This window comes from Saprolegnia parasitica, assembly GCF_000151545.1.
Source record: "Saprolegnia parasitica CBS 223.65 unplaced genomic scaffold supercont2.2, whole genome shotgun sequence".
Lineage (NCBI taxonomy): Eukaryota > Oomycota > Saprolegniomycetes > Saprolegniales > Saprolegniaceae > Saprolegnia > Saprolegnia parasitica.
Window position 1 is genome coordinate 1,383,621 of NW_012156396.1, and position 16,556 is coordinate 1,400,176.

The 16,556-nt window shown below is 60.6% G+C and overlaps 9 protein-coding genes across 9 annotated transcripts; 5 read left to right on the forward strand and 4 right to left on the reverse strand.

The window, feature by feature from the left end:
* Positions 1-5: 5 nt before the first annotated feature.
* On the forward strand, positions 6-1,351 carry SPRG_01145 (hypothetical protein). The gene is made up of 9 exons (XM_012339342.1): positions 6-142; positions 187-222; positions 276-333; positions 382-462; positions 511-557; positions 606-768; positions 813-901; positions 948-1,171; positions 1,217-1,351. Exons 1-9 carry the CDS (start codon positions 30-32, stop codon positions 1,273-1,275), a joined length of 870 nt encoding a protein of 289 aa, XP_012194732.1. The 5' UTR covers positions 6-29; the 3' UTR covers positions 1,276-1,351.
* SPRG_01146 (dTDP-glucose 4,6-dehydratase) lies at positions 1,272-2,297 on the reverse strand (the record flags this gene model as incomplete). The annotated part of the gene is made up of 1 exon (XM_012339343.1): positions 1,272-2,297. The coding sequence occupies one exon, from the start codon at positions 2,295-2,297 to the stop codon at positions 1,272-1,274; it is 1,026 nt and encodes a 341-aa protein (XP_012194733.1).
* Positions 2,298-3,071: 774 nt separating this feature from the next.
* Positions 3,072-3,395, forward strand: SPRG_01147 (hypothetical protein; the record flags this gene model as incomplete). The annotated part of the gene is made up of 2 exons (XM_012339344.1): positions 3,072-3,151; positions 3,188-3,395. The coding sequence occupies 2 exons, from the start codon at positions 3,072-3,074 to the stop codon at positions 3,393-3,395; spliced, it is 288 nt and encodes a 95-aa protein (XP_012194734.1).
* Positions 3,396-3,545: 150 nt separating this feature from the next.
* Positions 3,546-4,395, forward strand: SPRG_01148 (hypothetical protein). Its single transcript, XM_012339345.1, has 4 exons — positions 3,546-3,707; positions 3,755-3,833; positions 3,884-4,128; positions 4,173-4,395. The coding sequence occupies exons 1-4, from the start codon at positions 3,555-3,557 to the stop codon at positions 4,371-4,373; spliced, it is 678 nt and encodes a 225-aa protein (XP_012194735.1). The 5' UTR covers positions 3,546-3,554; the 3' UTR covers positions 4,374-4,395.
* On the reverse strand, positions 4,395-10,162 carry SPRG_01149 (hypothetical protein; the record flags this gene model as incomplete). The annotated part of the gene is made up of 7 exons (XM_012339346.1): positions 10,091-10,162; positions 10,002-10,044; positions 8,529-9,955; positions 7,552-8,475; positions 6,185-7,508; positions 6,034-6,138; positions 4,395-5,987 (listed from the first exon to the last, which is right to left on the reverse strand). The coding sequence occupies exons 3-7, from the start codon at positions 9,950-9,952 to the stop codon at positions 4,395-4,397; spliced, it is 5,370 nt and encodes a 1,789-aa protein (XP_012194736.1). The 5' UTR covers positions 9,953-9,955; positions 10,002-10,044; positions 10,091-10,162.
* Positions 10,163-10,693: 531 nt separating this feature from the next.
* Positions 10,694-11,862, reverse strand: SPRG_01150 (hypothetical protein; the record flags this gene model as incomplete). The annotated part of the gene is made up of 1 exon (XM_012339347.1): positions 10,694-11,862. The coding sequence occupies one exon, from the start codon at positions 11,860-11,862 to the stop codon at positions 10,744-10,746; it is 1,119 nt and encodes a 372-aa protein (XP_012194737.1). The 3' UTR covers positions 10,694-10,743.
* Positions 11,863-12,029: 167 nt separating this feature from the next.
* SPRG_01151 (hypothetical protein) lies at positions 12,030-13,178 on the forward strand (the record flags this gene model as incomplete). The annotated part of the gene is made up of 6 exons (XM_012339348.1): positions 12,030-12,128; positions 12,172-12,234; positions 12,270-12,531; positions 12,584-12,672; positions 12,710-12,857; positions 12,901-13,178. The coding sequence occupies 6 exons, from the start codon at positions 12,030-12,032 to the stop codon at positions 13,176-13,178; spliced, it is 939 nt and encodes a 312-aa protein (XP_012194738.1).
* A 459-nt stretch (positions 13,179-13,637) lies between these two features.
* On the forward strand, positions 13,638-15,336 carry SPRG_01152 (hypothetical protein; the record flags this gene model as incomplete). Its single annotated transcript, XM_012339349.1, has 7 exons — positions 13,638-13,837; positions 13,916-14,093; positions 14,143-14,178; positions 14,223-14,324; positions 14,368-14,658; positions 14,707-14,863; positions 14,909-15,336. 7 exons carry the CDS (start codon positions 13,638-13,640, stop codon positions 15,334-15,336), a joined length of 1,392 nt encoding a protein of 463 aa, XP_012194739.1.
* Positions 15,337-15,343: 7 nt separating this feature from the next.
* SPRG_01153 (hypothetical protein) lies at positions 15,344-16,469 on the reverse strand. Its single transcript, XM_012339350.1, has one exon. It carries the CDS (start codon positions 16,407-16,409, stop codon positions 15,417-15,419), a length of 993 nt encoding a protein of 330 aa, XP_012194740.1. The 5' UTR covers positions 16,410-16,469; the 3' UTR covers positions 15,344-15,416.
* Positions 16,470-16,556: the final 87 nt, after the last annotated feature.

Sequence of the window (16,556 nt, forward strand, 5' to 3'; positions counted from 1 at the left end):
TGCATCGAAGGTTTCCACTCTTTTTGACGATGGAGCGCCCGACGATCATGCTGGCGACGCACTTTACGCCCACGTGCTGCAACGACGACCAGACAGTCTGGGTTGCTCTGGTCGGCATCTACATCGTGCTGCTGCTCAAGCTGTACGGAAACGTGGTCGAGGCGTCTCGCGCTCACTAGTGCGTAGGTGGTACGCACCGGTCGTCTATCCGTTCAAGCTCCTGTGCGGATTCTTCGTCGTCCTTCTCTTCTTACACTCACATTCGTTGTCTCTAGCGCCTACTTTACGCACGAGCTCCTTCGATGCATCGCGGTCGTTCTCTCCTGCGGCAAGGTGGGCCGTGCGCCATCTCAATCTAAATCGGAACGTATTGTTTTGTAGCTGGACGGCATGGCTATTCATCCCGAAGAAGGCTCCGAGACGCACTTTGAAGAGGGATCGCCGGGCTTTGTGCTTTGGCTGGTTCAGAGATTGGCTGTGACGGTTGACCGATTCAATTACTGATGATAGGGTTATCTCGGGACAATGGCGTGGGGACTGGTTCAAATGTGTGCCAGGTATAAATGGGCGCGCCATTGGTGCGTTGCACGTCAATGGCGTACTAGTCTCTACTACCTCCCGACGGTTGTCTGCACGAGCGTGACCCTTGGGCTTCTCGTGTGCTTCTTCCTCTGCGCCGACACGCGCTACCTCCGGCTGGTCATAGCGCTCTCGTTTACCGCTCTTGTGGCGCTGCTCGCGTACGCACTCAGCACCCACTCGACTAATGTGTGACTGCTTGGTACTATGACAAACGACTCAACCTCAGCTAGGTGCTGCGCTTCGTCGTGCTGCTTTCCGGCGTCAACCACGCACTTTTCTTCTTCTTGGACGCCGCCGCCGACCTCCGCGTCCACCCCAGGTACGGCAACATCAATTGTGTTCACTTATTACACGATTGGCTCTAGCGACAGCTACCAGATGCTGACCGTCTACGGCGGCGTCGCCCTCGTCGTCGCTGGGCTCTTGCAAGCGGCCCTCTTCGCCTGCGCCGTCGCATGGAACCTCGCTGCCCTCGGCGGCGCGATGCCGATTTCTCTCGACACGATGGCCTTGCCCACGCAAGTCGTCTGCGTCTGTTTTCTCGTTGCGCTCACCGTCGCCGTGGGCCACTCGCTCTACCGGCAGCAATGTACGAACCGCCCGTAAAGTTTCAAGTTGATAGATTGTGTATTAGGCGCACTGCGACGACCCGAGTTGCACGCGTTGGAGGACGACGACGACAAGTTCGTTTAGGAAGAGCTAGTGCCCAGACGGTCCCCGTATTGCAGTTGGTAATATGCTTGGAACTCGCCGTCTTTGACGGGCCGCCACCACCTTTCGTTGGCCACGTACCATTCGACGCTGGCGACAATCGCCTCTTGCGGCGAGTGCCGCGGCCGCCACCCGAGCGCCGCCATCTTGTCAATGTTCAAACTGTACCGCCGGTCGTGGCCCGGTCGGTCGGTCACGTGGCGAATGAGACTCTCGGGCTTGCGTAGCGTCTGCAAAATCAAGCGCAGCATCGAGAGGTTGTCGAGCGTCTCGCCTGCGCCCGCATTGTAGATCTCGCCAGGCGCGCCGTTGTGGAGGACGAGGTCGATGGCTTCGCAGTGATCCTGCACGTGCTGGTACTCGCGTCGCTGGAGCCCGTCGCCGTACACGGGCAGCGGCAGGTCCTCGAGCGCGTTCGTGGTAAAGAGAGGCAGGACCTTCTCGAGGTGCTGGTACGGACCAATGTTGTTGGAGCCGCGCGTGATCGTGACGGGCAGGCCAAACGTCGTAAAGTACGACAGCACCAGCAAGTCGGCGCTGGCCTTGCTCGCCGCGTACGGGCTGCGCGGGTCGAGCTTGTCCGTCTCGAGCGACGAGTGGCCGTCGGGCACATGGCCGTAGACCTCGTCCGTGCTAATGTGGTGGAAGCGCGCAATGTGATGGCGCTTCGCGGCCTCGAGGAGCACATAGGTGCCGAGGACATTTGTCTGCACGAACGCATCCGCATTGAGGATCGACCGGTCGACGTGTGTCTCGGCGGCGAAGTTGACGATGACATCGATGGCATGGGTCGCCATCGTGGCTTCGACGATCGCGGCGTCGCCAATGTCGCCCGGCACGAAAGCGAAGCGCGGATCGGAGCTGGCGGCCGCGAGGTTGGCCAGGTTCCCGGCGTATGTGAGCTTGTCGAGCACGACAATGCGGTAGCTGGGGTACTTGGCGAGCATCAAGTGGACAAAGTTGGCGCCGATGAAGCCCGCGCCGCCCGTGATAAGGAGGTGCATAGCGGATGTATGGCGTGTACGGACAGAAGTCGCGCTCTGATCGCAACCGCTGATAGCATACTGAAACGGGCCAATCAGGAACGGCCAATCGAATCGACCAATGGCATCGCCGCGTCGAGAAGCCACAACCGTGAAGCCACCACAAGCTGCTATATCCCAAATCCCAAGATCGTGGGCGCCTTCGTGTATCGTTGCTAGTTCTTGTGAATATTTACTTGCTACCATACTAATGTACAATAATGTACAATAATATACGTGTCTAGATGGACACATGAACACAAAATGACGTGGCCAAAGTAGACGTGTGTGTAGCAGAAGCTGTCTGTCCACAGCCCCTACGGTACCGGTAGCAACAGGCGTCAGGAGGGAGCCAAGTAGGACCATGAATGGCAAGATGCACCACCTCCCTCAATCTAAAACCAACTACATAGTCAAGTCGATCGATGCACCGAGTCCATTCGATTTTACGTGTGGAAACATATCCAATGTGTCGTTCGGCAGTTGAGAGAGGCACAGCCCAACGTATGATGCTCAAGGTCATCAGCACAATCCCACTGGAGCACAGGGTTGCTGGGGATGCCTGGGCGGTGGTGAAACCGAACACGCGCGAATTAATCGGATGCCTGTCAACGTAACCGGCAAAAGATACTTTTACGAATGGTATATCGGAATACAAAACTATACAAATGCCGAGTCTAAAATAAATAAAAAGATTGCGATCCAGTCTGCACCATTTGAGAATTTGACAGCCGCAGCACAAGCAAGACGACAACGATGGACGCGTGGACGACGATGCTGGACCTGCGCTCGTACCTCTACTTCGCCTGGAAGAGCATGGCGATGCTCCACCTCATGTACTGCATCTGCATGGGCCTTGCCTGTCTCGCTAGCGCCATGAGCGACAAGGACGACCTCCGACGATACCTACCTTGTCTCATGGTGCTGCCGCCACCGACGCCCGTCAAGACCATCACGGTCTCCAAGCAGTGGGAGACGCGCTACAAGCTGGCCGACGGCCGCGAAGTTGTCACGCGCCAGTCCTTGACGTACGACGAGCTGGCATCGCCGTCGACCGACACGGCGACGCGATCGGCCTAGTACACGCCTCTTCCATGCTACGATGCTCACCCCTTATCCTAAAGCCCCGTACAGACACTAGCCATAGCAGGCTCGAGCACGATAGATCCTACATCCTAACCCAATACCCTGACACTATTCTCGCGCGTCGGAAATAGTCTGTAGGCAAAAGATCGCGCGATGCCACCGGCGCCGGCGCTCCAGGTCGGGACGAAGATCCCCAAGCTCACGGGCTCGACGCAGATGGGCGCGATCAAGCTTCACGACTTCATCGACGGCGCTTGGGCGCTCCTCCTCACGTTTCCCCAGGACTTTCACCCGGTCTGGATCACGGTACGTACGACGAGCGATATGGCTGCTGTATTGACCCAGCAACGTAGGAGCTGGGCATGCTCGCCAAGCTCAAGCCCCAGTTCGACGTCCGCAACTGCCGCGTCCTCGGTCTCAGCATTGGCTCGCGTCTGCTTCCTTCCTCCTGCGCATCGATGTTCTCATGTACCTTCTCGTAGTCAAGAACCAAGCGCGGTTCCTCGACGACGTCAACGAGACGCAGGACACGCAAGTCAATTTTCCCATCTTTGCGGACGAGAATGGCCTCCTCTCGCGCATGCTTGGGCTCGTAAACCCGGCAGCCGCGCCGTCCAGCGCAGACAACGCGGTGCTTCCATATAGCGCGGCTTTTCTCATGGACGTCGACATGGTCATCCGCTTCGCCTTCTACTACCCCATGTCGATTGGCCGCAACCTCTACGAGGTAAGACCATTCTCCTCTGCCTCCATTTCATCGCCGACGACTAGTTCATCCGCGTCCTCGACGGGCTCCAGCTCGCGGCCTACAACCAGGTCGTGCTTCCGACCAACTGGAAGATCAACGACGATGTCTTTGTGGAGCCCGACATAAGCTCCGAGGCCGCCAAGGCGCTCTTCCCCAACGGCTTCCACGAGATCAAGCCCTACTTCCGCGTGACCCCTGCGCCCGTCCTCTCGGAAGACCAGTAAGATACTCACTACTTCTATTACCTACTTCGGTGCGGTGCTCGACGACTCGCGGGGACTAGCGGCGGGTGGCGGACCGTCCGTCTCGGGTGGTGACGGGGCCATGTGCGGGATCGGATGCAGATACGGCGGCGGGTGGTGGTGTCCGTACGGCATGTGCATGTTTTGTCGCTGCTGCATGTGGCTCGTGTACCGCGCAGCGTTCGCTGCCAAGTGCATGGCTTCCTGCCGCGCCGCTTGGGCTTCCTGAAGCGCCCGAGCTGCGGCAGCAGCCGCGGCAGCCGCCCGTGTCGCCTCTTCTTCCGCGCGCCGGGCAAACGCTTCCTTCTCCAACGCGGCGCGGTGCAAGCTCTGGGCCTCCTCTTCGTATCGCATCTGCTGCTCCATCGTCCAGACGGACTCCGCGTCCGACGGCGGTGCCTTGTCCATGGCGTAATGCACCGGCGTTTGCTGCATCTGACGTTGCTGCAACTGCTGCTGGAACGACTGCCCCGAGTACGTCATGTCGCTGTGTGCTGCCTCGTTCAGCACTGACGCGTACGGATTTCGGCTCGACGGTCCGTGCTGGTGCAAATGGCTCGGGAGTGACGGTGCCGAGCCATAGTAGCCCTGCTGTTGTTGTTGCTGTGGCTGTGGCTGTGACTGTTGTTGCTGCTGTTGCTGCTGCTGATGCGGATGTTGTTGCTGCTGCTGCGATGGGTGGGCCATCTGTCGCAGCGGGTGACTCAGGTGCAGCTTCATGGCGGCCGACGGTCCTTGCTGGAGCTGCTGCTGTTGTAATTGCACCGCGTGTGGTTGCTGCGACGCGTTGGCCGGTGGCGTGTGCGCCGATCGGTGGTGCCGGTTGAGTAGGCTCGAGACGCTCGACCGAGACATGTTGTGCACAGGCGTCAAGGTCGGCGGCGTCTGCGCGCCGTACGGACTCCCGTTGCTCTCGTTCAAGATCGACGAAAACGACATGAGACTCCGCGACGTCGGCTGCGGGATCGCAATCGGTGGCGCCTCGGCCAGCGGCGGCAGGCTCGACGACCGCTCAGTAGACGTGTCCAGGTGCGGCCGGGGTACGATGGGTGGCTGCTGCGGCGCCTCCATCTTCATGTCGCTGTAGCGCGGGTCGTAGTAGTTGTCGGTTGCTGGTCGCAGGTGCATGCGCTCTTGGAGAGGCCGCGGTGCGTACGGCGCGTTGCTCTGCAGCTCTTGCTGGTGGATTTGCATCTGGAGCATCTGGACTTGCTGCTGCAGCGAATACTGGAGCAGCTTCATCTGCGACGCTTGCGAGTTGATTGTCGAGTACGCCATCGACGTCGGATTCGACGAATTCGACGGCGCTTCCGGCGGCAGCTGCTGCATCGTGATCCGAGAGAGCTCGCACTGCAGCTGCAAGAGCTTGTGCCGCGCGTTTGTCGATGGGTACACAGTGTTGTACTCGTTGCTGTTGTTGACCGGCGCCGACGTCTGTTGCGGTTGCAGCGGCGGCATCGACATCGGGAACGCGTATGTCGGCGGTGGCGACCCGAGCGCCGTTGGGGATGCCTGGCCCGGCGTCGGCCCCGACTGCGGCGTGTTGGGACCGCTACCCGTCGACGTGATCCGCTCCGTGCGCTTCTTCAGAATGTCCTAATCGAGTCCAAGTTGACGATAGACGTGTCGTCGCCTTGTGTACCTGGAGGCCGAGGCGGTTCTTGTAGTTCTGATAGTAGTTTTTGATCTGCGCCGCGGTCTTGGTCGGAATGCTATTGGTCAGCGCACTCCAGTCCTTCCCATAGACCTGCTCGCCGCTCGTGAGACGATTTCGCAACTCTTGAAGAGCGTACCGAGAAGAATTTGAGAAAGTCGGATTTCTCTTGCTCCGTCCACTTTTGCACGACGCGCTTGCCTGGCGGAAGGCTGCTGAGCACCGACGGCGGCTGGCCCATCGGCGTCGGTAGCAGCGACGGATGGTGCATGCCACCGCTGGGCGACGGCGTGTGCAGCACCGGCACGTGCAGCGGCACGCTCAGCTGCAACATTTGGTTGGTGTGCTTGCTGAGGAGCTGCGGCGGCGCCACCATGGGCGGTGGTGGCAGCAGCGGCAGCTGGGCTGGCGGCGGCGGCTTCGAGGCCGACGACTTCTTCTCTCGCATCGGCGACGACGCCTCGGGCACCGTCGGCGGCGGTGGTGCGTCGTCCTGGACGTTGGTCGGCGACACCTTGGCGCGTTTCGGTGCGTCTTCCCGCTTGAGTTTGGCGCTGCGCTTGGAATCCTTCTTCATCGGGTTGGCCGCGCGCGTGCCCGACTTGCGCCGGGAGGCCGGCGACGGCATGGCGTCAGCGACGGCCACGTCTTTTTTGAGCTTGAGCTTGGAAACAACCTTGATCGGCTCGTTGTCAAGCGCGACTGGCGGCGGGTCGGGCTGGTACTGGCTCGACGCGCGAAAGTCCAGAAAGCGCTGGCGCACACTCACGCTCGAGGTCTCGTACCCGGTGCTATACGCATTGTCCGAGAGGAGCGTCGTGAGGTCCAGCACCATGGGCGGCACGCCGAGCGTCGATCCATCCTTCGACTCCTTGTCGTCGTCGTTGGTCGTCGACGCCGTGTCGTCATTGGCCGCCGCGTCCTTGACGCCCTTGACCGCGTGCAAGATGCAGTTGGCGGCCTGGTGCGACCGAAAGTTGGACGGCTGCAAGAGCATGGCCTTGATCGAGTCGGGAAACTGGACGCCAAGTGCCATCGCGACACAGACCGAGAGGTGCCAGCAGTTCCACGTGTTTTTGATGCCGGCGCCGCGCCGCCGCAGCTGCTGCTCGCGGATGATCGCCTTGTAGTCGACGACCTTCTTGGTGTTGTAGTAGAACGCAATGACGTCGCCCGTCGTCTTGTTCTTGAGGTACGTGCCGATCTGGTAAAACTGCTTTGGGAACTGGAGAAACTTGTCGACGTAAATGCACTTTTCAACGTCGCTCCACGGATTCGTCAGCTTCTCGACGGCGACCGCGAGCTGGCCGTCCATGGGCGTCGACGGCGTCTCGAGGCCCGTCAACGTCGGCCGCGGCAACTTGACAAACCGCTGCACGCACAGCCTGTCTTCGTCGAGAAGCATGTCCGGGATCACATACAGGCTCGCACTCGATCCAGAGGCCACCATCGCACCCTTGAGCCTACGCATACTGTCAGTTCGATGCGTTGTGCATCGATGTGTACCGCTTGCGCCGATTGTCTTGCTCCCACTGCGCCGCCGAGTCCTTCTCGAGGCCTGTCTGCAGCGTTGGGAGCAGCGGCGGGTTGCTCGAGTTGTTGGTGAGGCGGGATGATGTCCGGACACTGCTACTGTTGGTCGCCGCCTCGTCCGCCGCCGCCGTGGTGTCGGTGGCCGTCGTCGCTTGCGTCTTCTTTTGCTGCTTGAGCAAGAGCTTGGACCGGATCTTCTCCTGCTTCTTCTTGTCCTTCTCGATGCGCTTGACGCGGTGCCGCCACGCCTTCTTCAGCTGCACAAACTCCACCGCGAGCTGCCGCATCTTGGTGTAGTGCGCCGCCTTGCGCGCCATGATGCGCGACAGCACCCGAGGCCGCAGTGACGCACTGTGTGTCAGAATCTCCGACACGCCAGGTGCGTCACCCGGTGTCGCGTACCGCACGGCCGCAGTGCCGAGCGTATCGAGGTTCGCGGCAGCCTCCGTCGCCTTGGCGCAGTTGGTCGTCATCATCGCACTCACGGTGGCCATGAGTTCCGGGTCCATAATCACCGGTCGCGTCTTGGGCTTGGGGGTCACCACAACGACAGCCGGCTCTTCCACCTCGTCAAAGAAGGTCAGAGGCTGCATTTTGAGCGCTTCGAACTCGTCGCGTGTCGCTGCGATCTGGCTCTTGACGCGGCCAATGTCGGCGTCCAATGCGTCAATCGAGACCAAAAGATCTTCCTTCCGCGGCGGCGCAGCGACGACTGGCGCGACACCCGCAACGTCGTCGACCACGGGTGCTTCCGGCGGTGCAGCCGCAGACACGACAACAACGGGTGGTGGTAGTATAGGTGCTGGGGCGGGGCCGGCACTGACGCTGCCACTGGTACTGCCACTGGTGCTGTCACTGGTACTGCCACTGGTACTACCACCGGTGCGGTCACGGAAGCTGCCACTGGTGCTGTCACTGGAACAGGTGTGGTCACGAAGAGTGGCGCCGACTTGGGCAGTGGGAGGAGACCTGGCGACGAGAGAAGACCGGTCGATGGGTGTGGAAGAAGCCCCGCTGTGGGTGGTGATGCAAACACTGCGGCCGACGACGTTGGCATCGGGAGGAGCCCGACCGGTCGCGCGGGCGATGACACCGACGACACGGTAGTCGAGTGCGCGGGCGGCGTCGCAGACGCTGGCGTCGACAAGAGCCCAGTGGTTGGTGTTGGCAGCAGCCCCGTCACGGGCGTCGGGAGAAGGCCTGGCAAGGGTGTTGGTCGGGGTGGCGTCGCAGCAGGCGCACGCTCGGTAGCCTTGACCAACGCCGGCAAAGGCGACATCGAACGCCGCTCCAGCGTTGTCGCCGACTCGGACGCCTGCGACATGAGGCCTTGGCCCCAACCGATGCGCGGGCGTTTGGCCGCCAACGTCGCCGCACTGGGCGATGACGCCGCCGCGAGCCCTTGGCCCCACCCTAGGCGCACGCGCTTCATGCCTTGGCTGTCGCGGTCGTCACTCGGTGTCGAGCTGCCCTCGACGTTGGTCAAGTCGGACGGCGGCGGTCGCGGCGGCTCCAAATTCGCTGCGTCGTCGACGTCGGGCTTCGGCAGCGTCAGCGACTCGGATCGCTTCAGATCCAGTGACGGACGGCGCGTGGCCGAGGCAACAATCATCGACTCGCTTCGCTTCAGCAGCTTCTCACTGGTGGCTTCGGCGATGCTGCCTCGACGCTTGACGTCGACGCTGTCCCTTCGCCGCACCGGCGACTCGTCTGCCTCGCGCCGACGGGTGCTCGCCGCGTCGGGCTTGACGACGGGCGAGCTCGCATTGCTCCAACTCGGCCGTCGTACCGGCGTCTTCCGCGGTGAGTCTTCCGTGACCAAGCCTTCTTCGTCCCTCGAGTCCGTGTCGTTCGATTCGACCTCTTTCCTTGCTGCCTGCTTGACATCGATGTTGTCGGCGTACGACCGGTCGAGCTTCTCGGGCGACGAGTTCGACTGCAACTCGTCCGGATGGTCGCGCGGAAACGAGTCGCGCCGGCGGTCGCGGGATCGATCCCGGAAGCGGTCGCGCGATCGGTCTCGCGACGCACCTCGCCGATCCATTCGATCTTTGGAGCGGGACCGGTCGCGGGATCGGCCCATCGGCCGCTGCTTGTACGCCATGTAGTTGCCGCCGCTGGTGCTGCGGTTGCGGTTGTAGTTGTTGCCACGGCCTTGCATGCCGCCGCCGTACATCGACTGGTTGTGCGGCGGCGACCGACCGCGCGGGCCGGTCCGACCTCCGTTGCCTTGGTTCATATTATTGCGCCCGCGGCCGCGCACGCCAAAGCCGCCGCTGCGAAAGCCAAAGTTCACGTTGAACTGGCCCGAGCGGTCTGGCGCGCGTCCGGGGCTGTCGTGGGATCCATGGTTGCTGGATGAACCTCCGTTCATTCTCTACACAAGCGCGCATGAGCCTTCCAGGCGGCGCGGTTCGTCGCACCTGCTGCTGCTGCTGCGGGCGTCTCGGTCCTCTCGCTTGGGATCTAGTCGTCCATGAGCTGCCATGCGTCTGCGCCATGGTCGAGGTACCTGCGTCGCGCGGTCTCGTGTCCACGCTCGCTCTTGCCGTCCGCTGTCGGCCGCTCACTCGGTCTCTTTTCGCCCAATAGTTGAACTTATTGGAACTTTAATCGCGGCCGGAATATTAGCCAATCAGCGGCCGTGCCGTGAGAAGGCCACCATTCTCAGTCGCACGGTGGTCCCTCGGCAAAGTGACATTGCTCTCCAAAAACAACACAAAAGAAGCTGGCCATCCCTCTATTGAAAGGCATTGTGTCTGTATCGCGAGGATTGCCCGTGTGTAATTTATTACCAGCTCGACGAACGCACATACGTTTTCCAAGTGTTTTAAAATTTCGCACCAAGCGCAGTGGACACGCCGAAGAACATCCTTGCGATGACGCAGACGCGCAAGGAACAAGCGAGCTGCGCAATCGTCGCTGCCCTCCTCGGCGCGATGCATGGAGCCGTGGAGGACGCCAGTCGCGATGCAGAAGCGCCATAGTAGGCTAGCCATGGCCGTGCAGGGTACAGGCTAGCCACGCCTGGCACGCTCCGCGATCGCGATGCGTGGTGGCAAGCTCTGGTGGCAGCTAGCGTAAGCACGACCGAGCGAGGTGTCGTATTGTGGACTGTACATTATGTAATGCGCCAGCAGCGTGTGTTTATGATGCGACCTTGGTCTAGTGCGGGCGGGCTTGGCGTGGCAGGCGTGCGCGTCGAGACGTGGGTGGGCTCTCGGCGTCGCGGGCGCGCTCGCAGCTGCACCCGATCGGGAAGTCGGCCACGCCATCGTCGACGACGAGCTTGGGCATGGTCTCCATGAGCTTCTTCTTGAGCTCTGGCGGGCAGTCGCAGGACGCAATGTTGAGAAAGGCCAGGTGCGGGCACTGCTTGGCGAAGAGCACCGACCAGAGGCGGGTCTGGCGCTCGGTCGACCGCGCGGACGGGGCGCTCGGGTCCGCGCTGAGTGCGAGCATGTTGCGGTTGCCCCGCAGCTCGAGCACGCGGAGAGACGTGAGACCAAACGACTTTGTGAGCTGCCAAAAGTGCGTAGTGAGGAGCTCGCAGTGCGCGAGGGTGACGTACCAGAGCCTCGGCGCGGCCTTTAACACGGCAGCAACACTCGCGTCGTCAACCGCACAGCCCGAGAGATCGAGCACTTGTAGACTCATGGCGCAGTTGCTGGCCACGCCCGTGAGCCCCGCCGACGTGATTTGTGTACAGCTCAAGCCGAGCTCCAGCAGCGATGACATGCCATGAAGCTCCAAGAGGCCAATGTCGGTCACGTCTCGGCACATGTTGAGCTTGAGCGACTCGAGACGCAGGGCGCGGAGGTGCTGCAGCCCGGCGTCGCCAATGCGCGGGCAAAACGAGAGGTCCAGGAACTGCAGGTGCGAGAGCTGTGCGAGGTGCATACAGCCATCGTCCGAGATGCTCTTGCACCCGTGGAGGTTCAGGTGCGTCAGACGGGGCAGGTGCTGGGCCACGAGCGCCAGTGTCGCGTCCGTACAGAGCGTCCACTTGAGTGAGAGGCGCACAATGGACGGATACCGTGGTAGCACGCAGCGTGCGAGGAGCTCGTGGGTCTCGCGTGTCGAGTGCAGGTCCATGATACGGGCATGGTGCCGGGCGAGCTCGCGGAAGGCGTGGCAGACCATGCTTAGCGTCCGCACGACGGCGAACGAATCGAGGTAGCCACCATAGAGCACCCTGCACCAGGCCACATCCATGTCCAAGGGCTTGTATGGTCGCCGGTCGAGCGGACCGAGGTCTTCCGGCGACGCCTGTCGCTTCGTCATGGGTTTGCTTGCCGTTTCGAGCTGGGATTCGAACCGACACCAATTATTTGCTTGTTTAGGACATATGCCAGTTTATGGCCTTGGTAACCGCTCAAGACAGGCAGTGCCGAATCCAAGTGGCTCGTAATCCTATTTAGGACAGGCCAAGATTCGATTGGGCACAAGGAATGCTACATCGCGGCGCGACGCCGTTCCAGCGGGTTCGCGTCCGTGGCCTCGACGTCGTCGTCAAGCGCGACGACCTCTTCTACCTCTCGGGCAACAAGGTGCTGTGTGATCTACTCGATCTGCTCGTCACGACCCGACTAGTTTCGCAAGCTGTACTGGCTCGTCGAGAAGGACGCAGCGTACTTCAATCGTACTGCGCAGCCTGTCGATAGATGCCAGGGCTCATGGCGTGGGCGTAGACATTAAGCTACGGTGGGCTGCAAAGCAATGCGATGCTCGCGATCGCCCAGCTCGCGCATCTGAAGCGCGTGCCGTTCACGTACTTTACAAAGACCATCGAGCTCCAGCCCGAGACGGCGCCGGTCGCGACGAACTTCAAGCTCGCTTCGAACCTTGGTATGCGGCACGTCGAGCTCTCGTCATCCGAGTATGAGGCGCTGGCAGAATCCAAAGATTTTGGGCCATTGGTGACAACCCCCAAGTGGATTGGCATACCGCAAGGTACCACCGTTCTTGCGCGCAGTCAAGAAGTTGACATGAACATGGGTGGTAGGTGGTGCTTCGGCCGATGCAGAAGTTGGTGTCCAAGTCCTGGCCAGCGAAATCAATGCGTTTGCTTCCGATAAACCAAGGTGCGACCCGGTGGGCGAGCGTGCGAGGCTCAGATGTCGACTTGTAGCCTCTCAGTGTACTCTTGCCAAGTGGCACAGGCACCACGGCATATTACCTCGCCAAGCATCTACGTCCTGACATTGACGTCTACGCAGTGCCCTGTGTGGGCAGTGCAGCGTATCTCCAGCAGCAGTGGCAGCAACTGGAACCGAACGGTTTGTAAACCGGCGATTGAACCGAGACTCAACGCTCTGGCAGGCCTGGTGACGAGGGCGCGTATGTTGTCGCCAAAGAAGCGAGTCGCTTTCGGGTCGCTCTGGAAGCCTCTCCTCGCCATGCACCAAGAGCTTTGGCTTGCGACGCAGATCGAATTCGACCTTGTTTACGCTTGCCTCGCGTGGCACACCCTCTTCCACGCTCTCGAGACTCGGTCGATCGATCTCAACGGGAGGCAGCTCGTCTACATCCACTGCGGTGGTACCTCGGGCAACCCGAGCCAGCGCCAGCGCTACGAGCGCAAGTGGCCGCGACCGTAATCTCAAATCTCAACCGCAGTACTACTCTTGTGTGTCCACACACACGTCCCTCGTCGTCCGATGTGGTGGCGACATCGTCGCTGGTGGCCACGGACCATCCACCAGATTTGGATCTCGACCTGTAGATCTTATTCCTCAAACTTACAAAGCTATCGAATCTCGGTCGGTAGGGGCCCTAATGATGGTATGATCGGCGTGGGTGCTCACGCCACTCGTGGTCCACGTTTATACAATCGGCCTAGTTAAGTTTCGAAAAGGCGCCACCAGCTGGAACCTTTCCCGTCCAAGATCGTCTCCCCCGGCCTTTCTTGTACTTGTCCTTTGTATACTACTGAGATAGTCCTCCGAAATCACGATGGATTGAGTCTGTCTGGATACTATGGTAGATAACACGTATACCGGCTTTGTCTACTCAACACGAGCGGTTTCGACCTCTTGGCGCTCACAAGTCGCTTCGCCATGTTGACCACGCAGGCCTGGAACCGCTATGAGCTGGCGATGCACCTGCTGAACTACCTGCATTTCGAGCTCGCCGCCAAGCGCCCGACGCTCGTCAAGGCCGACACGCCACGCACGACGCGCCTCCTGCAGCGCTGCACGCTCTTGCTGCACGCTCTTGCGTATGGCTCGGCCAATTGCCGCATCTCATGCCCCACCTTGTAGTCGAAAAGTACCATCCAACGTGGTGTACGACAATGGCGCAGGAATGCAACGTATAATTGGCGATGCGTGTGTAGCCACCTGCAGACGTTCATGGTCATCGTGAGCGACTCGCAGCCGCCCGTCTTGTACAAGCGGCAAGAGCTCGTGCTCGACGACGGTGGCACGGTCTCGCTGGACTGGGCGCTGCCTTCGTCCGTCTCGGGCCACTCCGACGACGACAGCGCGCTCGCCGACCACGACGTGCCCACAATCGTAGGACCATCCCTTCGTCTGCCGCCTCATATATTTGGTTCCACTCTAGCTGCTCTTGCACGGCTTGTCGGGCGGGAGCCACGAGGTGCGCGTCGACCGTCGAGTCTGGACGCTCAAGCGTGAGTGTAGGAGTACATGATGCAGACGGCGGAGAAGTTCCTGCGCAAGGGGTACCGCGTCGTCGTCATGAATGCGCGGGGCTGCTCCAACACACCCGTGACGACGCCCAAGGTTCGTTGTGTGTTTCTATCAAGGTATCAATCCATACAAATAGCTCTTCTGCCCCGCGTACACGCAAGACGTGCGGGAGGTCGTCGCGTACTTGCGCAACGAGCACATGCACGACTCGACGCCGTTCCTGGCGGTCGGCTTCTCGCTCGGCGCCAACATTTTGACCAAGTACGTGGGCGAAGAAGGCGCGAATTGCACGCTCCTCGCGGCCGTCTCGGTCGGCAACCCGTATGACTTTGTGGCCACCAACATCCACATCACGCACTCGTGGTTCCGTCGCCACGTGTACAACGCAGCGATGACCAAGAACTTGCTCCAACTCGTCTTCCACTTGGTCGATTTGATTGCAATCCGTGACTCGATTCTTATTGTTGTTGGGTAGAGCGACGCCCACGAACAGCTCAAGGACCATCCGGACGTCGACCTCTTGCAACTCGAGCAGGCCAAGACGCTGACGGACTATGATGATTTGTACTCGCGCCACGTCTTTGGCTACGAGACGCCCATGGACATGTACCGCGACGCGTCGAGCAACGCCTGTGCGTGCGCATGTGCTTCGCGATGCAGCTGATGGATGAGCGTAGACATCAAGGACATTGCGATTCCGATGCTCTGCGTCTCGTCGGACGACGATCCGATTTGCACGAACGCAGCGATCCCGTACAAGGAGTGCCAAGAGAACCCGAATATCGTGCTTGCCGTGACGCACACGGGCGGCCACCTCGGCTTCTTCACGGGCAACGGGCTCTCCGCGTCGCCCGCGCGCTGGTGCGTTGACGTCATCGAGCAGTACTGCTCCAGCGTCCTTGAGCTCGCCGAAGACGACGGACATTTGACCAAGGAGTCGATCAAGAAGGTGCAGTCGCTGCCCAACCTCCTTCATTTAGACGCTGAAATCGACGAGCCGGAAGACGTCGAGCCCGCGGTGTCATCGCTCGTGTCGTGGGACGTGCTGGGCTACGCTGCTCTTGGCATTGGCGCCTACATGTGCTGGAAGCGCGTCGTGTCGTGAGAAAAATGGTGGAAAATATGGTCTTAATATATAAATACGTGTATTATATAAGAGCAGAACGCAGTGCAGTAGAGGCCTCGTTACCACACGAACGGCGCTTGCAGGAACGGGGATCGAAGCGACGGGTGCATGGAACGAGGGCGGTGGACGGGTCGTCGCGGCAGGACGACGACGAGGGTGCCGTTGGGATGGAGCTGGTACGAGAGGTTGCGAACGTCAATCAACTGGAGGGGAAACTGCTCGCGAAGGACGAAGCGGCCGTAGGCGGGCGACGTCATCGACGGCAGCTTGTAGCCAGTCACTTGCAAGACGCCGTCGGGGGTGATCGACAAGCTCAGATTGGCAGGATCGACACCCGACAGGTTGGCCACGAGAGCGAGACCGTCCGAGTGCCGCCGGATCTCGTACGCCGGTCGCCAAATCGGCAGCTTGGCCACATCTGCGGGTGACAGCGGCTCGTTCGCCATCTCTTCGTCTTCCGCTTCTTCATCTTCTTCCTCTTCTTCGGCACCGTTCTGGTCGTCCTCTTGATTGTCATCGTCTTGGTCACTGCCTTCGTCGTCGGCCTCGTTGTCCATGGGCTCATCGACTTGGTCGTCGTCGTCTTCGCATTGGTTGTCAAGATTGTCGTCTACAGCCTTGCTCGGCGAGGGCGGAGGCGTCTCGGGGGCAAAAGGCGCAAGGAGACGCGACGCAAAGACCGAGAGATGGTCGCACTTGGCCTTGAGCACATCGGCGTCACGGAGGAGGTCTTGGATGCGAAGGACTGTCTGCTTGCGCTGGAGGCGAATGGCTTGGTCGCCATCGCTCAGCACCAGGTCGAGGTCGCACAAGAGGCGCGTCAAAAGCTCGCCTTGCTCCAAGACGCGGAAGCGGTAGGCTTGGAGCTGCAGCATCGTCTTCTTGTAGATCATCGCATGGTCCTTCTTGGGGAGCGCTGCGCAGAGCCACTTGGCGCCGGTGATGGCGGCGGCCACGATCTGGTGCTGGTGCGGTAGGCGCGAGTGAAGTCGGTCTTGGATCGGGCTAATGCGATCGGCGATCGCTTCTAGCTGCTTGGATGCTGGTGTCATGTTGAAGTGCAATGGAAATGTGACCTGCGATGCGCTGGCGCGCTGGTCATTTGTCCTGGCTTTTCCAGACGGTTCTAGAAATTCGCGCAATTCGATTGGCCTCTCGAAATTGCCGCGGCTTCTGATTGGGCCGTGGCGATGTACTGT